Raw genomic sequence first — 22,837 nt, 5'->3', positions numbered from 1 at the left:
GAGTCACATATTCATCCTTTGTGCTGTTAGTTTGGTTAGAGACTGAGTAGGGATGTATACTTTTTGTTGACTGCCAGTTTCACTAATTGCACTGTTGCTATTCTTGATCGTTTGTCTTTGCTGGTTTCGTAATAAACGATCGGACATACTCCTTTTGACTTGGAACTCAGTTATTTCAAAGCGCATCACACAGTGTTAATTCCCTCACTCAGTCTCTCAGCAGTTTTGGTTTGTCCTTCAAATAGCCGCTACATCTTTAATAATAAGATATACGACGGAGATTCAGACCTCTTGGTTTGAACAAAACAGTGGAGGGGTGGGATGATAGCAGACTGGTGTTTATGTGGAAGTGGGGCTGTTTTGAGTAACTGAGAATCGATTGGCCTTGCTGTCCTGGTTTCTCCTCCAGCCTACCAAGGATCAGTGCATGCAGTTCCCCTACATCTGCACATAAGTGGCCTAGGTGCAATCTCATTGGCTCTTGGCATTTGTGGTTCAGTGGCATCACCTGTCTGGTGGGGGACTTGCTGTGATGTAATGAAAACAATGAGCCTAAAAGCCTTAGATGCTTGGGAAAGTACTGACCCACCTTTGCTCAATATGTTGTTAATAATCAGAGTCATAAGGCATGACACAATCTCTGCAGTCCACTGATTCTGCACTGTCCGGCAAGCACTATGTATAAAGTTTACAATGATCCCATTTTATTCCCCTCACACTCTCCTTAATCCCCCGCTCCACCGAATTCTAGCACTCACCACACAAGATACTGTTACCATGAAATGGCTACAAGTTCTGATCAACTCTGTGGTAGCCACATTGGTGGTACTGAGACCAGCTCTGAAGCTCAGCAGACAAGGGGGAAGTCAGGCAGGGTGTAAATGATGGAAGACTCTATAGTTAGGGAGGTTCTGTGGCCTCAAGGAGACACCCAGCTGATGTGTTCTCTCCTGGTTGCCAGGGTCAGGGATGTCTTGGAATGGCTGCAGAGCAATCTCAAGGGGTTGGGTGCACATTGGTACCAACAGCAAGGTTAGAAAGAGGGATGAGTTTGAGGGTAGGTTTCTTCTAGGGTAGGGGGTGACCCGTAGAAGAGAGCTGGGTTGCGCCTGAACTGGAGGGGGACCGATATCCTGACTGGGATATTTGCCAGTGCTACTCGGGAACAGTAGAGTGGCTGATGAGAAATCAGGATAATACTTTAGCCAATGAGAACAAATTTGGTCATAAGCTTAAGTCTTCACATATGAGGCTGGATGTTCTGAATAACTAAAACACAAGGTTTGGAGATCCATGTTGCAATATATGATTAATAATAGTAGTTCTTGATCAAGTTTCTTAATCTTCTGTCTTATCTTTTCATTACCAGTAATAAGTCAAAAATCTTAGAGAAACGTCTTCGTTATCTGAATGATCACTTCACATATAACCTGTACTCCAATGTTTGCCGTTCACTATTTGAGAAAGACAAGTTGCTTTTTTCCTTTCTGTTATGCAGTAATCTGCTTTTGTAAGTATCAGTTTTCACTAAATGTTCTCTCCAAGTTACCGCTGGTAATTTATGATAAGGTATTTTAATGAGAATAATAAATGATGTTATGTAATTGCACTTATAAAATCAATTTTCTTGCTGCTTTCAAAGTCAACATAATGTGTTTCCGTAGTACAATGTGAAAAGTAATTGAAAGCTGTATTTTAGTTGGAACCACACACAAAATGCTGGAGGAACTCAGCAGGCCAGGCAGCATCTAGAAAAAGAGTACAGTTGATGTTTTGGGCCGAAACCTTGCTGAAACGTCAGCTGTACTCTCTTCCTAGATGCTGCCTGGCCTGCTGAGTTCCTCCAGCATTTTGTGTGTGTCACTCGGATTTCCAACATCTGCAGATTTACTCTTGTTTGTTTTTAATTGGAACCAAGTAGTTTGTGAAACAATTGCAAATACTCTGATTTTATCCAAGATGGGAAGTAATCGAGATTTGATAGATTCTGGTGCTCTTATAATTAATGCACTTTAGGATAAGTTACTGTTTGATAATACCAAATTTAGATGGACGAGAATAACTTAAAATGATCTTGGCTCAAGATAATGAGAAGAATAGTAATAAGGTAATAGAAGTCATCTCCACAGTAAAGAATGAATATCAGGACTCTGAACTGAATTGTTAATTTTAATGTGCTATAATGGATGTTCTGGCATTTTTCAAGTGGGATTAATTTCTGCTTACTTTAAATTCATAACAGCATTGCCTTGAGGTTCTGGGCCTTCTGGCTCTGCAATGCTGCTGGAAACTCTCTCCTCTACAGTGAAATGTCCAGCAGCTCCATTCCAAACTGACCTTTCTTAGCCGGGAAAAGTAACTGCAGTCAGCATCAAGTATACTTGGTTGAATTGAGTAACTTCAAAGCTTTCAGATGGAAGTAATCTTCACAGCATCAGCTGGAATTATAGACAACATCTGACTTTTACTTTGCATCCATCCTGCACTGGGCATAGCCCTGATGGTCCCACTGGGATAATTCTGCGGCTGCCCACTCTGTGGAATTCTGCCAGTTGGATATACCCTTTCCATTGCTTCCTGATTTAGAGGAGTGCAGAATCAAGGAGAACTGAGTGAAGTTGCATCCCTACAAACGGCACAGTCCTTCTTGGGTATGCCCTAGTTTAGTCATGAACCAGTGGAAAGTAAGTGTCAACAACATGGAAGCTTACAGTCAAGAACATTTGTCACAGTCCCACTGGACACTGTTTCAGTTTTCTTGGTGGACAATTTGCAGGCAGGCTTAATAAGACTTTCCAACTCCTAAAATTCTAACACTAGTAATGTGAATATGTGTGTGAAGGGTGTTGTCTAATCTGTGAACATATGATTCCTTGGATATTGAGTTTAATACATCGCTTGACTATTTCCACCATAAAATAGGCTGAAGGCCATGAAGGTGTGTAAATGCCATTCTGGACTACCTGGTTCTTCATGAATACAGTACTTCATGTGTCGGATGTAAAGTGTGGTTGTTTTGTTACAGGATCCATAGATTCATTTACAAAGTGTAAGGACTTAAGCAGCCTTTGGTTTTGTGTTTGGCATAAATTAACAATTTCCTTTTCATTTTTCTTTCATCCAGGGCAAGACATGATATCAATTATCAGGAATTTATGTTTCTGTTGACTGGAGGAGTGGGGCTGCAAAACAAATTAAAAAACCCTGATCCATCCTGGCTCCAGGACAAGAGCTGGGATGAGATCTGTCGTGCAAGTGACCTACAAAGTTTACATGGCCTGAGGTAAGCTAATTTAATGAAAATGCTGCGGCTATTCTACCACAGTTACAAGATGGCTATTGTCATGCTTTGATGTTTTCCACATGCACTTTATAGCACAAGGGAATAATGATTTGATAAAAATCTGTTTAAATTAATCAGAACTAAAATAATTTTAGCTGACTGCTGTACCACAAATGCAATTTAGAACACTCCCATGTGCCTGTAACTTTATGAAAATGATTCTATAATGTTTTATGATGTTTTTAAAAACAATCTTTTTATTTATGTAACTTTCTCTTTCATCATTCTTTCTGATTTCTTCTCTTTATTTTGGTCTTCTGTATGTTCTGCTTTCATGCTTCGGACACCTTTTAAATACTTCCCCTTTGTCTCTTAGTTTTATGACAGACATAATGTATTGCATGAAGAAAAGGGAAATAAGTAATGTTCATGGCTCATTAATAGTGTTACAAAAGTGGACAGCATGCCTCCGACTATAATTGATAAATGTGTCCTATCATTGGCCATCTGTGATGAACAAAATAAAAGTATTAAACTGTATATTCATAGGACTTCAAACACAGTTTATTAGTTCCACAATAATATTTGATTGCTTGAACTGTTCTTACAAAATAATGTCTTATTATGGTCATAAACTAGAATATGAATTTGTAATGTTTTACAAAGCCTCTTCTTGTTTCAATTTTGGTACGTCTTCCTGCATGCTGTAAGAAACAGTTCTAATTGGTCTACTAAAGTTTATTATTCACATATAAGACAAAAAATGTGGGGAAGGTCTCCATTTCAGACTTAAATTTCTAATTAATTTCTTTGGTTGTTGATGTAACCCCACTTGCAGTAAAATTTATCTCCAATGTCACATGTAATAGGATTTTTGATACCCAAGCAAAGACTGGCGATCAGTTGTTAACTGATTTCCTGCAATATTGTCGTTCTGATCCCTATTTTAGACCCTAATATTCATGCTTAAATGGTGCTTACTTGGTTCTTTCTTGCAGTCACAGCAGCGTGGTTTTAACTCAAAACAATTCAGTACATTTTCACAACTACCTTTTCATTTACACCTGTTTAGCAGTTTACAGGTGTTAAGAAGCCTTTGAATAATCAAAATCACATTGCAGTTCTGGCAACTTGCATTAATGAATGCCTCACATGAAGAGCATGGGTTAAGAATAAACGCTGCTTGGGGCTGTGATTTAAAATGAATACTGTGCTGTGACCAATTATTTTCAAGCTAGTTGAGAACCTATAGTGTCAGATATTGATCGAGTAGGCTTTGCTTTCAGAGTTTTGTTAAGTTTTTAAGAAAACCATTAATCTAACAATTTTATGAAGTTTGTAGATTTCTGTTCTTGTAAGTAAATTAACAATAGTTTTGTGTTTTAAAAGTAGTAAAATGCAAAAATAAGAAGTATGTATCTGCAAATTCCAAATAGGGATCATTTCTCCAAGTTTATTAGAGAATGGCACAAGATCTATGAAAGTAAGGAACCACACAATGAGCCTTTACCAAGTCCATGGGATCAAAATATCAATGAACTTCAGAAGATGATTATTCTGAGGATGCTTCGACCTGACAAGGTAAAAAAAAATGTTTCTGAGTTTTCTCTTTACACAGATACTTTTGACTGGCTCAGTTCTTCTAGGATTCCAGGTTTATATATTTTCCAAATATTTTCCAATAATAGAGGCACATTTTGAGTAGATTATTTCTATGCCATTTCTTCGAAAGACTATTTCTGTTAGTATCCTGTCCTTTTACAATAGAACTGCAAACATTTCCTGTTATACTATTATGTTTGTTAAATTCCCTTGCAAATTACCTGGTATATTTATCTCTCAAAACCTACCACAGTGTATTTAAATTCAACATGAAACAGGTGTAATATTTCAATTATTAAACACCTAACAGAACAACACACACAAGATTCTGGAGGAATCCAGCAGGTCAGGCAACATCTATAGAAATGAACAAAGTCGGTGTTTCGGGCTGAGCCTCTTCTTCAGGGCCGGGAAGGAAGGTTGAAGACGTCAGAATAAACAGTGGGGAGGGGATGGGAAGGAGGACTAAAGCCATGTGGGTGGGAAAAATAAAGAGTTTGAGAAGAAGGAATCAGAAAGGAGAGGAGAGTGGACCATGGGAGAAGGGGAAGGAGGAGGGTCACCAAGGAGTGATGATAGGCAGGTGAGGAGAAGCGGTAAAAGGCCAGAATGAGGAAGGAGGGACGGGACAAAAAAAATAACCAGAAGAAATCGATGTCCATGCCATCAGGTTGGAGGCTACCTATATGGAATATGAGGTGATGCTCTTCCACCCTAAGTGTGGCCCCTTCATGGCAAAAGAGGAGGCCATGGACCAACATGCCGGAACGGGAATGAGGATAGGAATTAAAATGTTTGACCACCAGGAAATTCAGATTTTGGCCGATGGAGCAGAGGTACTTGACAAAGCAATCACTCAATCATGTCTCTCCAATGTAGGCGAGGCCGCATCAGGGTGCAATGACAATCACAGCAGATTCACAGGTGAAGAGTTGCCTCACCTGGAAGGACTGTTTGGAGATGAGGGAGGAGGTGAATGGGGAGGTGTAGCATTTCTGTTGTTTGCAGGGATAACTGCCAGGAGGAAGATTAGTGAATTTAAGAGCTAAGTGGAAGTTGAAGACCAAGTTGATGAAATTGATGACCTCAGCATGGGTGCGTGAAACAGCACCAATGCAGTTGTCATTGTAGCACAGGAAGAGTTGGGCAGCATTAACAGGGAAGGTATATTGACATTGACAATTGCACTGGTGTTGCTTCATGCACCATTTCTGAAACCACTCTCCCCTTTTTGTTTTCTCAATTCCTTTGTCCCCACTGCATCTTTTCCTAGGATGCAGCTTTCTTTTTCAGGACACCAGAGATGCTGTTCTTCTTCAAAACACCAGGCTTCCCTTCCCCCACCATTGATGCTACCCACACTCACATCTCTTCCGATTTTTGAACATCCGCACTCACCCAATTTTCCCACCAGCTTAACAGGGATAGAGTTCCTCTTGACCTCACCTACCACCCCATGAACCTCCGCATCCAACACATCATACTCTGCAACTTTCACCATCTTCAAAGGGATGAAGTCATTCTCAGGGTGAAGGAGAAGCAACAGTTCACATTCCATGTGGGTAGCCTCCAATCTGATGGCATGAACATCAATTTCTCCTTCCAATAATTTTTTGTTCCCTTCCCCTTCCCTCTTCTTCTATTTCCCACTTTGGCCTCTTACCTCTTCTTCACACCTGCCTATCACCTCCCCCCGTTGCCTTTCTTCTTCTCTTTCTCCCATCATCCACTCTCCTTTCCAATCAGATTGCTTCTTCTCCAGCCCGTTACTGTTCCCGCCCATCGGGCTTCGCCCTTCACCTATCTAGTCCTCCTTCCCCTCCCCCCCCCAACTTTTTATTCTGCCATCTCTCTTTACTTTCCAGTCATGAAGAAATTCTCGGCCCAAGACATCAACTGTTATTCAGTTCCATAGAGGCTGCCTGTCCTGCTGAGTTCCTCCAGCATTTTGTGTGTGTTGCCTTGGATTTCCAGCATCTGAAGATCTCTTGTGTTTATGAAACATCTACTAGAATTGCTTTTTAATGATTTGTTTTCCTCCATTGTAAAGGCGAGAGCTTCTTGTTTGACTATCCTGATCAACATAGTATTTATTATTTTCTCATATCTGATGTTTGAAGTACTTTCATAGCATTTTCAAATGTTCAGTGTTATATCACCATGTAGAAGTTGACTAAGGGAATGGTATACCATAGCAGTTCTTTTGCAAGAGACTGAAATGCAGATACTTATGAACATTCATTTTAAATTAATATTGTACAAACTAGAGAAAGCAGAAGATGCAAGTGAATTCATATTATCTTAAGGGTTTGAACGTATGCTGTTATCTCAATGTTCTTGATTTTTTGCCTTTTATTTGAACAATTATCTGCTGGGAAAAGTTACTTCCATTTCTAGATGGAAATTAAAACTTTAATGACTTTTTGACCATATTCCTGAAAATGCCATGTTCTGTCTTTCAGATCATACCAGCTGTGATAAATTTTGTTACAGAAAAGCTAGGGAAACGTTTTGTGGAACCACCTCCATTTGATTTAGCTAAGAGTTTTGGAGATTCCAATGCTACTATTCCACTTTTATTTATACTTTCTCCAGGAGCTGATCCAATGGCAAGTGAGTTGCTGTGGGTCCCTCAGATCATAGATATGTAATATTTCTTCTGCATTTGTTCAGCTTTTAACAAGCAGTGAAGTAGTATATTGTATATGAATGTGAGGCTGCAAAGGTGCAATTTTATCAATTTTATTATCAATTTTATTGATAATAACATTTCTGCATCATGTGATGAAGTTTTTGATACATTTTTCGCTACTCTTTGATGTCAATTGTTTAAATTCTAGTTACTTGCTGAGTGAAGAGGTATGCCTTAGACCAAATGGGTACTAAACTTATAATGCATTTGGATGGTGATGTGTGCGGACTAGCAGGTGTGGGGTAATAATAAATGAGGTTCCCTAGATCAAGAAGTGGTGACGACTGCAGTTATGATTGAAGTGTTGGCAACGTGTGTTGTTATATGAATAAGCTTGTTATATCATTTCACCTAAGTAGTTAATTTATGGGATAACAATAAATGTTGGTGGTATACATTTCAAAAGAGAAAACTGTAGAGTATTTGGGTGTATTATGTTAAGTTATACAAGAGTTTTTTTTCTCCAGGCCCCTCATTAGGTCAGATTAAATAGTTGATTAATGGACATTCATTAAGAAAGCCTTCAATTCCATCATCCAAATCATTGACATATAATGTAAAAAGAAGCAATCCCGAGACTGACCACTGCAGAACACCACTAGTCACCAGCAGCCAATCAGAAAAGGCCTCTTTATTCCCACTGTTTGACTCCTGCCAATCAGCCAATCCTCTATCCATGCTGGTATCTTTCCTGTAATACTGTAGCCTTATATCTTGTTAAGCAGCTTCATGTGCAGCACCTTGTCAAAGGCCTTGTGAAAATCCGGTACACAACATCCACTGATTCTCCTTTGTCTATCCTGCTTATTATTTCCTCAAGGAAATCCAGCAGATTTGTCGAGCAAGACTTTCCATAAAGGAAACCATACTGACTTTTATCATGTGCCTCCAAGTACCCTGAGACACTATCGTTAACAACTGACTGCAGTATCTTTCCAACCACTGAGATCAGGGTAACTGGCCTATAATTTTTTTTCTTCTGCCTCCCTTGCTCCCTACTTGGAGTGGAGTAACATTTACAGTTTTCCAGTAGTCTGAAACCATGCCAGAATCTAGTGATTCTTGAAAGATCTTTACTAATGCCTCCACAATCTCTTCAGCTACCTCTTTCAAAACCCTGGGATGTAGTTCATCTGGTCCAGGTGACTTATCTACTCTCAGACTTTTCAGCTTCTCAAGCACCTTCTCCCTAGAAATAGCAACTGCATTCACCTCCGCCCCCGACACTTGAACTTCTGACATACTGCTATTGTCTTCCACAGTGAAGACTGATGCAAAATACTTATTCAGTTCATTCGCCATTTCCTTGTCCCTAATACTACCTCTCCAGCATCATTTTCCAGCAGTCTGATATCTATTCTTGCCTTTCTTTTGCTCCTTATATATCTGAAGAAACATTTGCTATCCTCTTTGATCTTATTGGCTAGCTTACCTTCATATTTCATCTTTTCCCTCCTTATGGCTTTTTAGTTGCCTTCTTTTGGTTTTTAAAAGCTTCCCAATTCTCTAACGTTCCACTAAATTTTTCTCTATTATATGCCCTCTTTTTGGCTTTTATGTTGTTTTTGACTTTTCTTGCCAGTCACAGTTGCATTATCCTGCCTTTAGAATATTTCTTCTTCTTTGGAATGTATCTATCCTACACCTTCTGAATTGCTCCCAGAAATTACAGCCATTGCTGCTCTGCCATCATCCCTGCTAGTGTCCCCTTCCAATCAACTTTGGCCAGCTCCTGTCTCATGCCTCTGTCATTCCCTTTACTCCACTGTACTACCGTTAATTTGACTTTAGCTTTTCCCTCTGAAGTTGTAGGTGAAGTCTATCATATTATGATCACTTCCTCCTAAGGGTCCTTTACCTTGAGCTATCTAATCAAATCCAGTTCATTACACAACACCCATTCCAGAATAGCTTTTCCCCTAGTGAGTTCAACCACAAGCTGCTCTAAAAAGCCATTCTACAAATTCTCGCTCTTGGGATCCTGTACCAGACTGATTTTTCCAATCTACCTGCATATTGCAATCCACAAGACTATCGTAACATTGTCCTTTTGACATACATTTTCTATCTCCCATTTTAATTTGTAGCCCACATTTTTGCTACTGTTTGGAGGCCTGTATATAACTCCCATCAGGGTCTCTTTACCCTTGCAGTTCCTTAACTCTACTCATAAGGATTCTACATCTTCCAATCCTATGTCACCTCTTTCTAAGGATTTGATTTCATCTTTTACCAAAGGAGCCACTCCACCCCCTCTGCCTACCTGCCAATTCTTTCAATACCTTGTGTATCCTTGGATGTTCAGCTCCCAACTATGATCTTCCTTCAACCACAAGTCAGTGATGTCCATAACGTCATCCCTACTAATCTCTAACTGCACTACAAGGTCATCTGCCTTACTCTGTATACTGTGCGCATTCAAATATAACACCTTCTATCATCAATTTGTCACCCTTTGAGATTTTGTCCCCATGTTACTCTGCAACACATCCCACTGACTGCAATTTTGCCCTATCACCTGCTTGACTTCCTGACAGCTTCACTGCACACTGCATCTGGTTGTATACCAACTGCACATCCTTAGCCCTATCACTCTGTTTCCCACCCCCCTGACAATTTAGTTTAAACCCTCCCCAACAGCTCTTGCAAACTTGCCAGCAAGGATATTGTTCCACCTCAGGTTCAAGTATTAACCATCCCTTTTGTACAGGTCATACCTTGCCCAGAAGAGATCACAATGATCCAGAAATCTGAAGCTCTGCCCCCTACTCCAGCTCCTCAGCCATGCATTCATCTGCCCAATCATCCTATTCTTACTCTCACTGGTGCATGGCACAGACAGCAATCCAGAGATCACTACCCTGGAGTTCCTACTTTCAACTTTCTACCTAACTCCATAAATTCTCTCTTCTGAACCTCCTCCCCTTTTCTACTTATGTCATTGATGTCATAAGAGATGTTAAAAATATATTCACAATCACGAATACTGTTGATAGAGTAAATAAGGGAGAAATTGGATACTGTTTCCAAACAAAGTTGATTTTCTATCATAATTATATAATTCTTTGCAGGTTTACTAAAGTTAACAAATGATAAGAACATGGATGCAAATCAGTTCCAGTCAATCTCTCTTGGCCAGGGGCAAGGCCCAATTGCCGGGAAAATGATAAAACAAGGTATGCTTGACGGCACTTGGGTATGTCTGCAAAATTGCCACCTTGCTGTGTCCTGGATGCCAACACTGGAGAAGATTTGTGAGGAATTCAGCAGTGAAACCTGCCATCCAGACTTCCGCCTCTGGCTGACCAGCTATCCATCTCCAAAGGTATTGAGGAAAATGCCATCAAATAGATAATAATACACAGACAGCTGCTGATGAGTTGAATTATGTATACACTAGCAATAGTAAATAAAATAGTCCTAGGGAAAATATTGCATTTAGATATTTTTTAATAATCTACTAATGTTATTTCAGGAACATTCAGTTCTACCAATTCCTTTCATGTAACACTGACCAGCTACATAACTATACAAGCAAAGTTAACATGAATACATAATCTTTCAAATATATAAATAAAAATATATAATTTAACATTAAATCATTGTAATTTTTTTTTGCCAAGACTTAGGCTCATACAGTGTATGAGGGGCTGATCTCTTTGCTGTCATGTTTTATTTGTGATCTGACTGAAGACTGTGGTCAAGAAATTAGACTGTGTGGTGCCTGTTCTTTAGATTGTATACAATCTGATTTTGATTTCATGGTGAGTTTGTGCACTGGAGTGGGAGATGCTCAAGGGAGACCTGGTTGAGATAAACAACATCATGAGGGGCATAAATAAGATAGTAGATTTTTTTTCCTATAGCAGATGTACCTAAAATCAGAGAGTATGTGTTTAAGGTAGGTGTGAGAAAGTTTAGGAGGGATCTGAAAAAGTATTATTTCAAATAAGAAGACAATTGGAATCTGGAATCCAGTGCCTGAGTGGGTGATGGAGACAGGCACTCTTACATTTGGGTTCTAAATGAGCATTTGAATTGCTAAGGTATGGAAGTTGCAGACAAAGTCCTTTTAGTGAGATTGGTACAGATGAGTACTTGATAATTGGCATAGATATGGTGGGGGAAAAAGATCATTTCTGTGCTCTATGACTCCATGTATCCAGATTGTGCTGGAATCATTCGTGGATAAAAATTTTGCAAATCACAAAATTTGTCCGGGTTCTTCCAGATGTGATCTACATTGAGAGCAGGTTTCAAAGTAATCTGATTAACTATTTCTTTACAATGGGATATAATATGACATTTAGTAAATGAGATAGACAGATTACATCAAGTCAAGTCAAGTTTATATGAGTCTGTTGGGGTCATATATTGTGTCCAGTGCTCCCGGTGTGGCCTCCTGTATATCAGTGAGACCCGATGTAGATTGGGAGACTGTTTTACCAAGCACCTATGCTGCATCCACCAGAAGAAGCAGGATCTCCCAGTGGACACCCATTTTAATTCCACTGCCCATTCCTATTCTGATATGTCAATCCATGGCCTCCTCTACTGTCACAATGAAGCCACACTCAGGTTGAAGGAGCAACACCTTATAGTCTGACTGGGTAGCTTCCAACCTGATGGCATGAACATCGATTTCTCAAACTTTTGGTAACGCACCCCCACGCCCTCTCCTTCACCAGTCTCCATCCCCTTTTCCCTCTCTCACCTTATCTCCTTGCCTGCTCATCACCTTCCTCTGGTGCTCTTCCCCCCTTCTCTTTCTTCCATGGCCTTCTGTCCCCACCTATCAGACTCCCCCTTCTCCAGCCCTGTATCTCTTTCACCAACCAACCTCCCAGCTCTTTACTTCATCCCTCCCCCTTCCAGTTTCACCTATCACCTTCTGTTTCCCTCTCCCCTCCCCCACCTTCTAAATCTATTCCTCATCTTTTATTCTCCAGTCCTGCTGAAGGGTCTCAGCCCGAAATGTCGACTGTATTCTTTTCCCATAGATGCTGCTTGGCCTGCTGAGTTCCTCCAGCATTTTGTATGTGTTGCTTAAGTTTATTGTCATTTAACTATATAGATGTATACCGTCAAACAAGACGTTTCTCTGAACCAGGGTGTAAAGCACTGGAGGATTCATAACACGTAATAACTTATGTAAGTAAGGATGAAATCTACAGATGGATTACACATAACTGAACAAACTAAAGTGCATAAATTAAATATTGTAGGGTACAGGACAGATTAACCAGTGACACTTTGAATACAATGTGGCAGGGAGTTCAGAAGCCTAATGGCCTGAGAGAAGAGACCGCCTCCCATCCTAGCCATTCCTGTTTTTATGTATTGGAGTCTCCTGCCTGATGGTAGAAAGTCAAAGAGGATGCTAGAAGGATGGAAGGGATCCTTGATAATACAGTATGTGAATAACTTGGTTAACTATATAAACTAATGAAATACTAACAAATGCCAATTTCAAATAAAGCGTTATAATTGTTATAACCATTGTATCTTTTGTGATATTTGATATGTAGATTTTTCAAGGAACATAGTTGTTCACTTCTAATTTGCATAAATTACTTTGAAAACTTATTTCTGATGAAGTTGTTTATGAACAGATGATTCCTTTGTGTTAAAGAGTGATGTTGCATTTTATTCTTCTGTTACAGTTTCCTGTGACCATACTGCAGAATGGCGTGAAGATGACCAATGAACCTCCCACTGGTCTCCGATTGAACCTGCTCCAATCCTACCTCACTGACCCAATCTCTGACCCTGTGTTTTTCCACAACTGTGTTGGAAAGGAATTGGTCAGTTCAGATCCAATCCTGTACAAATACTAGTTAAATATAATTATGAAATCATTACACTTTTTAGTTATATGCTATGTATAATTTATACACCTCTTTTTTTTTCTCAAGGCTTGGGAGAAGCTTCTTTATGGACTTTGCTTTTTCCACGCGATTGTACAGGAGAGGAGGAAGTTTGGACCTCTTGGATGGAATATTCCTTATGGATTCAATGAGTCTGACCTGCGAATCAGTGTTAGACAATTACAGGTAATAAATATCAGCATCTTATAATTTGTTTCGTTCACATATATTGGCTGATCAGCTTTATCTTAAAGCCATTTATGAAAACAAGTACTAGTAATAGCACCTGTTTTGTACAATACTGGTTACATGAAATAATATAATCTGAAAGACGTAACTAGAAAATTGTTATGAGCTAATAGTAAATGTTTTTGTTTTTCTTGTGTATTTCTGTTCAGGTAAATCATAACTTGAGTCATTCTGAAATACGTAGGTGTTTGATATATTAAATTGACTATATATTGTATTTTTTACTCTTCTATATACCATTCCTCAGCTAGGTTCCCTACCAAGTGGTATCTAAGTATTTAAGTAAGTTTAAAATAAGTAATTTTAAAGATTGCAGGTTACATGCTTGAACATGCATCTAGATTTACATGGACAAACTAGTATTTTCCCCCCTTTTTCACTTATGGTCCAGGGCAATGTAACTTGATGCCCTGAGTACACTTTGAGTAGAGATAACTGCACTGATATCATATTTGGAAAGAGTATTTAACTTTCTTTATCCTTAACCTTTGGGAAAGGTTAGCACCCTTTCATTTACAACAGGGCAATCCAGGTACCTCAGGGTTTCGGATGCATCAATCTATTCTAATCCATATTTTGTGGTTAACTGTTTCCTCAAGGACTTTAACCCACTTGGATTTTTCTGCCTGCAATATCTCACATCTGTAAGGGAACATCAGATTTATTGGTTCCATGGTATTTTAATGCTTGTCTTTGTGATTTACAGCTCTTCATTAATGAATATGACAGTGTTCCATTCGAAGCCATCACATACCTGACTGGTGAATGTAATTATGGAGGTCGTGTGACAGACGACTGGGACAGGCGTTTACTGATGACAATATTGACAGATTTCTACAATACTGAGGTGATAGAAAATCCAAGATATGCATTTTCCCCCAGTAGAAATTACTGTGCACCCCCCAAAGGGAGCTATAGTGACTACATTGACTTCATTAAGGTACTTGAAAATGTATTGGATTTTATTCAATTCATTTGAATATTGAATTTAATGTAGTGAGATTTTCAACGATAATTACAATTTTGTCTTTGTTTCACCTTACCTATTTATAGGGAAATCTTAAAAGTAACCATTTAATGAATAGTTCTGTCCATGATTTGCCATTTAACAAATTTCACGACATGTGCCGGTGATAATAAACCTGATTCTGATTCTGATTGATTGTGGGCCAGGGATTACTAATGCATAAAACTGTCAGCCAGCTGTTAAAAGTGAATCTTTGTTGCTTATTGGGCATAACCTTTTATACTTATCATTGTTTCCACAGAAACTGCCTTCAACTCAGCATCCTGAAGTATTTGGAATGCATGAAAATGTAGACATTTCCAAAGATTTGCATCAAACTAAGATATTGTTTGATTCACTGCTGCTAACTCAGGGAGGTAGTGGACAGGGCGGTTCGTCAGGCGTCAGTGATCACATGTTGGAAAATATTGCATCAGACATTCTGTCAAAGGTACTGAGAGTCAAGAAGGTGCTGTTGTTAGCTCGTCATTATGCAACTGTTTCACATCAAAGTGCAAGACAGTGTCAGTAAAAACATGGATTGCAAAGTTCAGTCAACTTTTCATGTCAGTAAGCAGGTATTACATTCTGTATAATGTGGCTCATTCTTTTAGTAATAAAACAAAATTTGTGATTATTTCTCTGCCAGTTGCCAAAGGACTTTGATATTGACAAAGCGCTAACAAAATACCCAGTAAAATATGAAGAAAGCATGAACACAGTGTTAGTGCAAGAGATGGAACGATTCAATAAGTAAGTAGATTTTTAACTTAGGTTAAAAAGATAAATATTTAACATAATGTTAATTTACATTAAAAGATAAATAAATATTAGCTACTAACTAAAAACAGGCCAAAAAATAGTAAATGTAGTGAAGTTGGCAGGATCTATCTTTTATCCTCCAGGTTTTCAGATTTACTCTATACATTTATTGTATTGGAAAAGTAATTTGGATGAATGAATAGAGAAGCAAATGCCCAGTTTTGCTGATGAAAAAATGTACAGCTAACTAGCATAAATGAAAACAGAAAGTTGCACAGAGAAATTGATTTGAGGATACATGTAGCAGATCGGTTCATAGTGGAAAAGAATGAAGCTGTGTGATCCAGTTTAGACTTAAAGGAACTTAAAGAATTTTCCAGGTGGTGAGAAGCTAGGAACTGTGGAACTGGAGAAAAAACATGTTCTAAATAAAAAAGGCCCCAATCAGTGACAGTCAGCAGTGGTGAGTGGCAGAGACGTGTGGGAACCTAGGACCCAATGATTGACAAAGTGGGAACCAGGTTCCAGGTGTGTAGACATTGGGATTTATGAACAATCTGAGAGCAAGTTATTGGAATTTAACTGTAAAAGAAAATTGTGCCCTGTACCCTGATACAATTTTTACTCTTACAATTTTTAAAATCTTTTTTTTTGTTTTCAATTTCAGTTTAATTCGAACAATACAATTCACCCTTCAGAATCTCCAGAAAGCAATTAAAGGCCTCGTGGTGATGGACTCAGCACTGGAGGCACTAGCAGGAAGTTTGCTTGTGGGAAAACTGCCTGAGAAGTGGGCCAAGCGCTCTTATCCCAGCCTTAAACCATTAGGAAGCTACATCACTGATTTTTTGGCACGACTAGAATTCTTGCAGGTAAAAATGACATAACATTTCAATCCAATTAGAAACCAAAAGGCTTACCACACTCAGTACAATTTTTGTGTGTCTCTGCTTAGGTTAAGTTATGCAGGCTTGTGTGTTATGTGACTATTAAAGCCCCTTGGCATTATGCTTGGAAGAAAATCACCCAAAATTCCAACCCAGGCCAATTAAGTGGTGCCAAGCAGTTATCATATTTCAATTGAAAACAAGATCAGGCTGGCTGAGGTGGTGAGTTGTGGAGTGTTCTAATATCAATAGCTGCCATGAGCCAAATGTACGGCCTCCAAATATCCACCCAGCTTGACCCTATTGTTCATAAACTGGATGCTTCAGGAGTTCACCAATACTAGGTGTTGTTAACACCAGTCAAAGCCAGCGTGGATGATCAACTGAACAGATGACGTGCACATAGTTTGCAGCCTATCCTTCACTGTGACTTGATTCACATGTATCTGAACCGAACCCCGATACAAAGAGTCAATGACACTCCTTCTATTAAGCAGCACCTTAAAATAAGTTTGAGACTTGATCGTGGATTACAGCATTCCAAGGATCTTGTAGCAGTTCAACATTCTGACTTGAAATACATCTGTCCTTTCCACCCCCATCATTGCACTGTAAACACTTTAAACCATTCTTATAATGCTGTTCACATTGTAAATACATGCTGGTATTTATGTATTTGTGCACATTTTATTCCATATCTGTACTTTAACCTCTAACTTTATTTTTATATCATCTTTTATTCTTTATAAGTGTTGAATGTTGTTTTTGTTGCATGTCACACCCTGACCAACACACTATGGCAAATTTCTAATACATCTAAGAGTATATGATCAATAAAATTGATTCTTTCTGTTTACTAATGTTGTAAAATGCCTACATGGAGCATGTTTCTATGTGCTTTTGATGTACATGTGCCCAAGGCTGTCTTTAGTATGACATCCACCATTATCTATGCACTGTAGACACCATTTCTAAAACAAAAGGCCTCTTTGTTGTCCCAGGAAATAGAAATTACTCGATCCAGTTTCATCTCCAGAGTTTTTGATTGACCAGTTGAAAGCTCATGAATATAAATGATCAATCCTTAAATGTAATTGAATGCTAAATATCAAATCATAATACACTGCTTTATACTTGACAGAAATGGTTTGATGAAGAAAAGCCCAATGTCTTCTGGTTGTCTGGGTTCTTTTTTACCCAGGCCTTCCTGACTGGAGTCATGCAGAATTATGCCAGAAAGTACACTATCCCTATTGACTTGTTGGGATTTGAGTACGAGGTAATGTGTCTTATTTCAATTTTGATCCATCATTCTCTAATATTTTCCTCCTCTTTATGTAAATTAATAACACTTGTGCTGTTCTTCTCCCATTAATCAAATGCAACTTTATTGTTATTGGGAATAATTCCAAAACTCTTTTTTGCTGCAGTGCCTATCATCTGGACACAAAGTTTAAAGTGAATTTATTATCAAAGTCCTTATCTGTCACCATATACAACCCCGAGATTCATTTTCTTGAAATCAATGAATATCAAGAACATGAGATGAAGAGTCCTTTAAAGTGACTCTGTAGGTTGTGGGGACATTTCAATGATGGGGCACATAAAGCTGATTGAAGTTATCCCCTTTGGTTCAAGAGCTTGATGGTTGATGGGTAATAACTGTTCCTGAACCTGGTTATGTGAGTCTTGAGGCTCCTATACCTTCTTCCTGATGACAGCAGCGAGGAGAGAGCATGTCCTGGGTAGTGGGGGTCCCTGATGATGGATGCTGCCTTTCTGTGTCAACACTTCATATGGATGTGCTCAGTGATGGGAGGGCTTTACCTATGATGGACTGGGCTGTAGACACTGCTTTTTGTTGGATTTTCTGTACAAGGGCATTGGTGTTTCCAGACCAGGCTGTGATACAGCCAGGCAATAAACTCTCCACTACACAGCTATAGAAGTTCATCAAAGTTCTAGATGTCCTACTGAATCTTTGCAAACTCCTACGGAAGTAGAGGCATTGCCGTGCTTTCTTTGTAACTGCACTTGCGTGCTGGGCCCAGGACAGATCATCCGAAATAATAACACTGAGGAATTTAAAGTTGCTAATCCTCTCCTCCTCTGATCCTCCGACGAGGACTGCCTCATGGACCTCTAGTTTCCTCCACCTGGTCAATAATTAGCTCACTGATCTTGCTGCCATTGAGTAGGTGAGCAAACACTAAAATAGGTGGCATGATAGAGTAGTGATTAGCACAACACTTTACGGTGCCTGCCACATGGGTTCAATTCCTGCTGCTGTACGTAAGGAGTTTGTACATTCATCTGTAACTGCGTGCATTTCCTCCTACATCGCAGAAAATGGTTAATTGTTCCAATGGGTGTAATTGGGCAGCACCATCTTAATGGCCGTGAAAGGGCCTTATACCACCCTGTAACTCTAAAGTAAAAATCAAATAAAATCTAGTTTTGTCAAAAAGTCTGAATTTTATCACTAATGCGATATTTCACACGTAGGAAGAGCAAATACAACTTGCTGTTTTATCTCGGAGACAACAATAGCCTTGTCCACCACTGGGAAATGTATTGTCATTGCAACAAATTGTAATCACCTTCTCCTTTCTCTCAAATAAGTAAATATTAAGAGTTCTTCGTGTTGTTCGTATAGCTATGTTGTTCAGGATCGCTTCACAACTAAAAATTTAGCTCTGTTTTTAACCAAAAGCAGGAATTGAAATATGTTGTGTTTCTTTAGGTTCTACCTAGAGATACAGTAATGAGATCTCCTCCAGATGGTGCTTATGTCCACGGGCTGTTTTTAGACGGTGCTCGATGGGATCGAAACAGGTATACAAGAACAATTTCATTTATTGCTATTCCTGTTGAATTTGTGGAAATTCCAATGAGTATTATTTTTAGTATGCTGTAATCATTTGATGTTGTATGATATATTATCTTCCCTCTTCTCTCAGTGGGTTAATGGCTGAACAACTTCCAAAACTCCTTTTTGATGCTATGCCCATCATCTGGATACAACCAAGTGAGTGAATAATTATTCATGGCCTCTTATCTTTGATTAAACACTGCATCAATGTAATTAACTTTGTACTAATTTCACACACACACACACACACACACACACACACACACACACACACACACACACACGCACAATGCAAATGCAACACTTTTTTTTGCCAGCTTTTCACAAGATATTTGGCCTGACTTGCTGGCTAGTGCCAGTAGTTCTGCTGATAATGATCTATTTAAATGACAGTAATTCCTCCAAACTTCTCTGAGCAGAAGCAATGTTTCCCTGCATGCAGCAATGCATAGACAACACTCAAATGGTTTAAAAAATGACAAATATCATATCCCTGGATAAGATTTAGAGAATTACCATCACCAGCAAGAACGAGTCTAACCACTCATTCTTAGCATTTAGTGGCATTACCATTCCCCACTCCCTTGCCATTTCTGAAGGTCATTATTGACCAGATACTCGACTAGACAAACTATGTAAATATTGCTATATCATGAGGAGTTTGTGATTCATTCTATACCCTTCCAGCATTTTGTTCTGTCTGAGTCAATGCATCAACAACATCCAGTACCATCCAGAAAATAAATAGTCCACTTCATTAACACACATGACTACATTTACTCCTCTGCTGCTGATGTGCACATTTTGCAGTTTGTTCGGTCTACAGAACTTAATGTATTTGATCACTTGAGTTACTTTAACAGCACCTCCCAAATCTGTGACTTCTATCAGCAAGAAGGACGGGTGCACCAGCTCCTAGAAGTTTCCCTCCAAATCTTATACCATAGTGACTTGGCAATAAATTATCATTCCATTGATGCTTGATCTAAATCTTGGATCTTCCCTACCCAACAGAACAGAGGGTGTACCATCATGGCACGAACTGCAACAGTTTAAAAAATTGCCGTTTTTGCACATCCAACAAGATAAAATAAAAAGAGGCATTTAGAGACTGGTTGAAAAACTCACAACTTTAAAAGTTAGCAAAGTTCGAAGGTTTCAAAGTCACTTAGGGTGTAGAGTCACCCGACTGAAAAATTAGGAGCCCCACCACAGCCCTATTAGATTTCGAGGTGCAGGGGGCATGGGAGTTTGGCTAACAATTCTTGCCTAGTTTTGCTTCATAATCCAGAAGAAGTCTTTAGTTTAGAATATGCACTCAGTGGCCACTTTATTAGGTACAGGAGTGTACCTAATAAACTGGCCTTCAGGGGAACCTGGTGTGGTCTTCTGTTGCTTGTAGCCCATCCACTTCAAGGTTCAATATACTGTGCATTCAGAGCTGCTCTTCTGCACACCACTGCTGTAATGTGTGGTTACTGTTGCCTTCCTGTCAGCCTAAACCAGTGGTAATGAACTGTCTGGCCACTCTCCTCTGACGCCTCTCATTAACAAGGTGTTTTCACCCACAGAACTGCCGCTGTCTGAATTATTTTTGTTTTTCTCACCACTCTCTGTAAAGAGACTGGAGACTGATGTGTGTGAAAATCCCAGTAGATCAGCAGTTTCTGAGATAGTCAAGCTGCCTGGTCTGGTACCAACAATCATTCCACGTTCAGAGTCACTTAGATCACATTTCTTTCCCACTCTGATGTTTGGTCTAAACAACAACTGAACCTCTTGAGCTTGTCTGCACTCTTTAATGCGCTGAGCCGCTGCTACATGATTGACTAATTAGATGTTTGCATTAACAAGCAGGTGTACAGATGTACAGTGCTATAAAAAGTATTCCCCCCTCCCCTTTGGAAGTTTTCATGTTTTATTGTTTACAACATTGAATCACAGTGGATTTAAGTTGATTTTTTTTTAACAAAGATCAACAGAAAAAGGACCCTTTCATGTTGAAGTGAAAACTGATCTCTACAAAGTGACCTAAATTAATTACAAATATAAAACGCAAAATGATCGATTGCATAAGTATTCATCCCCTTTAATATCACACACCAAATCACCACTGGTGCAGACAATTGGTTTTATACTTTATACTTTATTGTTGCCAAACAATTGATACTAGAACATACAATCATCACAGTGATATTTGTTTCTGCACTTCCTGCTCCCTGGGTTACAAATCGATAGTAAATATTAAAAATTTAAATTATAAATCATAAATAGAAAATAGAAAAATGGAAAGTAAGATAGTGCAAAAAAAACGAGAGGCAGGTCCAGATATTTGGAGGGTACGGCCCAAATCCGGGTCAGGATCTGTTCAGCAGTCTTATCACAGTTGGAAAGAAGCTGTTCCCAAATCTGGCCATACGAGTCTTCAAGCTCCTGAGCCTTCTCCCGGAGGGAAGAGGGACGAAAAGTGTGTTGGCTGGGTGGGTCATGTCCTTGATTATCCTGGCAGCACTGCTTCGACAGTGTGCGGTGTAAGGTGAGTCCAAGGACGGAAGATTGGTTTGTGTGATGTGCTGCGCCGTGTTCACGATCTTCTGCAGCTTCTTCGGTCTTGGACAGGACAACTTCCCTACCAGGTTGTGATGCACCCTAGAAGAATGCTTTCTACGGTGCATCTATAAAAACTAGTGAGGATTTTAGAGGACAGGCCAAATTTCTTTAGAAGTCACATAATTAATTAACTGGAGACCACCATGTGCTATCAAGGTGTTTCAGTTGATTGTAGTAAAAATACACCGGTATCTGGCAGATCCAACTGCTGATGGGTCAGTATCCTGGAAAAAACTACACCATGAAGACAAAAGAACACTCCAAGCTTTTCAACCAAAAGATTATTGAAAAGCACAAGTCAGGAGACGGATACAAGAAAATTTCCAAGTTACTGACTATCCCTTGGAGTACAGTTAAGTCATCCATCAAGGAATGGAAAGAATATGGCATAGCTGTAAATCTCCCTAGGGCAGGTTGTCCCCAAAAACTGAGTGACTGTGCAAGAAGGGGGCTGGTGAGGGAGGCCACCAAGAGACCTATGACAACTCTGGTGGGGTTACAAGCTTCAGTGGCTGAGATGGAGAGACTGCGCATACAACAACTGTTGCCTGGGTGCTTCTCCAGTTGCAGCTTTATGGTAGAGTGACAAAGAGAAAGCCACTGTTAAAAAAAAAACTCATATAAAATCTCTGGTAGAGTTTGCCAGAAGGCACATGGGAGACTGCTGGAAGAGTCAGCTGGAAGAAGGTTCCATGATCTGATGATACCAAAATTGAGCTTTTCGGCCATTAAACCAAACGCTATATTTGTCATAAGCCCAACACCGCACATCATCAAAAACACACCATATCTACCGTGAAGTATGGTGGTGACTGCATCATGCTGTGGGGTCACTTCACTGCAGCAGGCCCTGAAAGGTTTATAAAGGTAGAGGGTAAAATGACTGCAGCAAAATACAGGAAATCCTGGAGGAAAACCTGATGCAGTCTGCAAGAGAACTGTGACTTGGGAGAAAATGTGTTTTCCAGCAAGATAATGACCCCAAAGCTACACAGGAATGGCTTAAA

General features: G+C 39.4%; 1 protein-coding gene across 5 annotated transcripts in view; it reads left to right on the top strand.

The window, feature by feature from the left end:
- dnah12 (dynein, axonemal, heavy chain 12) overlaps positions 1-22,837 on the top strand; it is a 176,619-nt gene that overhangs the window by 152,584 nt on the left and 1,198 nt on the right. For 3 of the 5 annotated variants that reach the window (XM_072280429.1, XM_072280427.1, XM_072280428.1), the window contains 14 exons: positions 1,370-1,510; positions 3,125-3,283; positions 4,720-4,864; positions 7,348-7,498; positions 10,649-10,902; positions 13,241-13,381; positions 13,493-13,630; positions 14,400-14,633; positions 14,962-15,150; positions 15,349-15,452; positions 16,129-16,333; positions 17,490-17,627; positions 19,092-19,183; positions 19,309-19,376. In XM_072280429.1, coding sequence (XP_072136530.1) covers positions 1,370-1,510; positions 3,125-3,283; positions 4,720-4,864; positions 7,348-7,498; positions 10,649-10,902; positions 13,241-13,381; positions 13,493-13,630; positions 14,400-14,633; positions 14,962-15,150; positions 15,349-15,452; positions 16,129-16,333; positions 17,490-17,627; positions 19,092-19,183; positions 19,309-19,376 — 2,159 coding nt within the window. Of the gene's footprint in view, positions 1-1,369; positions 1,511-3,124; positions 3,284-4,719; positions 4,865-7,347; positions 7,499-10,648; positions 10,903-12,802; positions 12,984-13,240; positions 13,382-13,492; positions 13,631-14,399; positions 14,634-14,961; positions 15,151-15,348; positions 15,453-16,128; positions 16,334-17,489; positions 17,628-19,091; positions 19,184-19,308; positions 19,377-22,837 lie in introns of those variants that run through there. The other 2 variants (XM_072280430.1, XM_072280431.1) reach the window with 2 other exon arrangements.

The sequence above is a fragment of the Mobula birostris genome, chromosome 16 (assembly GCF_030028105.1).
Source record: "Mobula birostris isolate sMobBir1 chromosome 16, sMobBir1.hap1, whole genome shotgun sequence".
Lineage (NCBI taxonomy): Eukaryota > Metazoa > Chordata > Chondrichthyes > Myliobatiformes > Myliobatidae > Mobula > Mobula birostris.
This window is presented reverse-complemented; position numbering and strand designations above follow the sequence as displayed.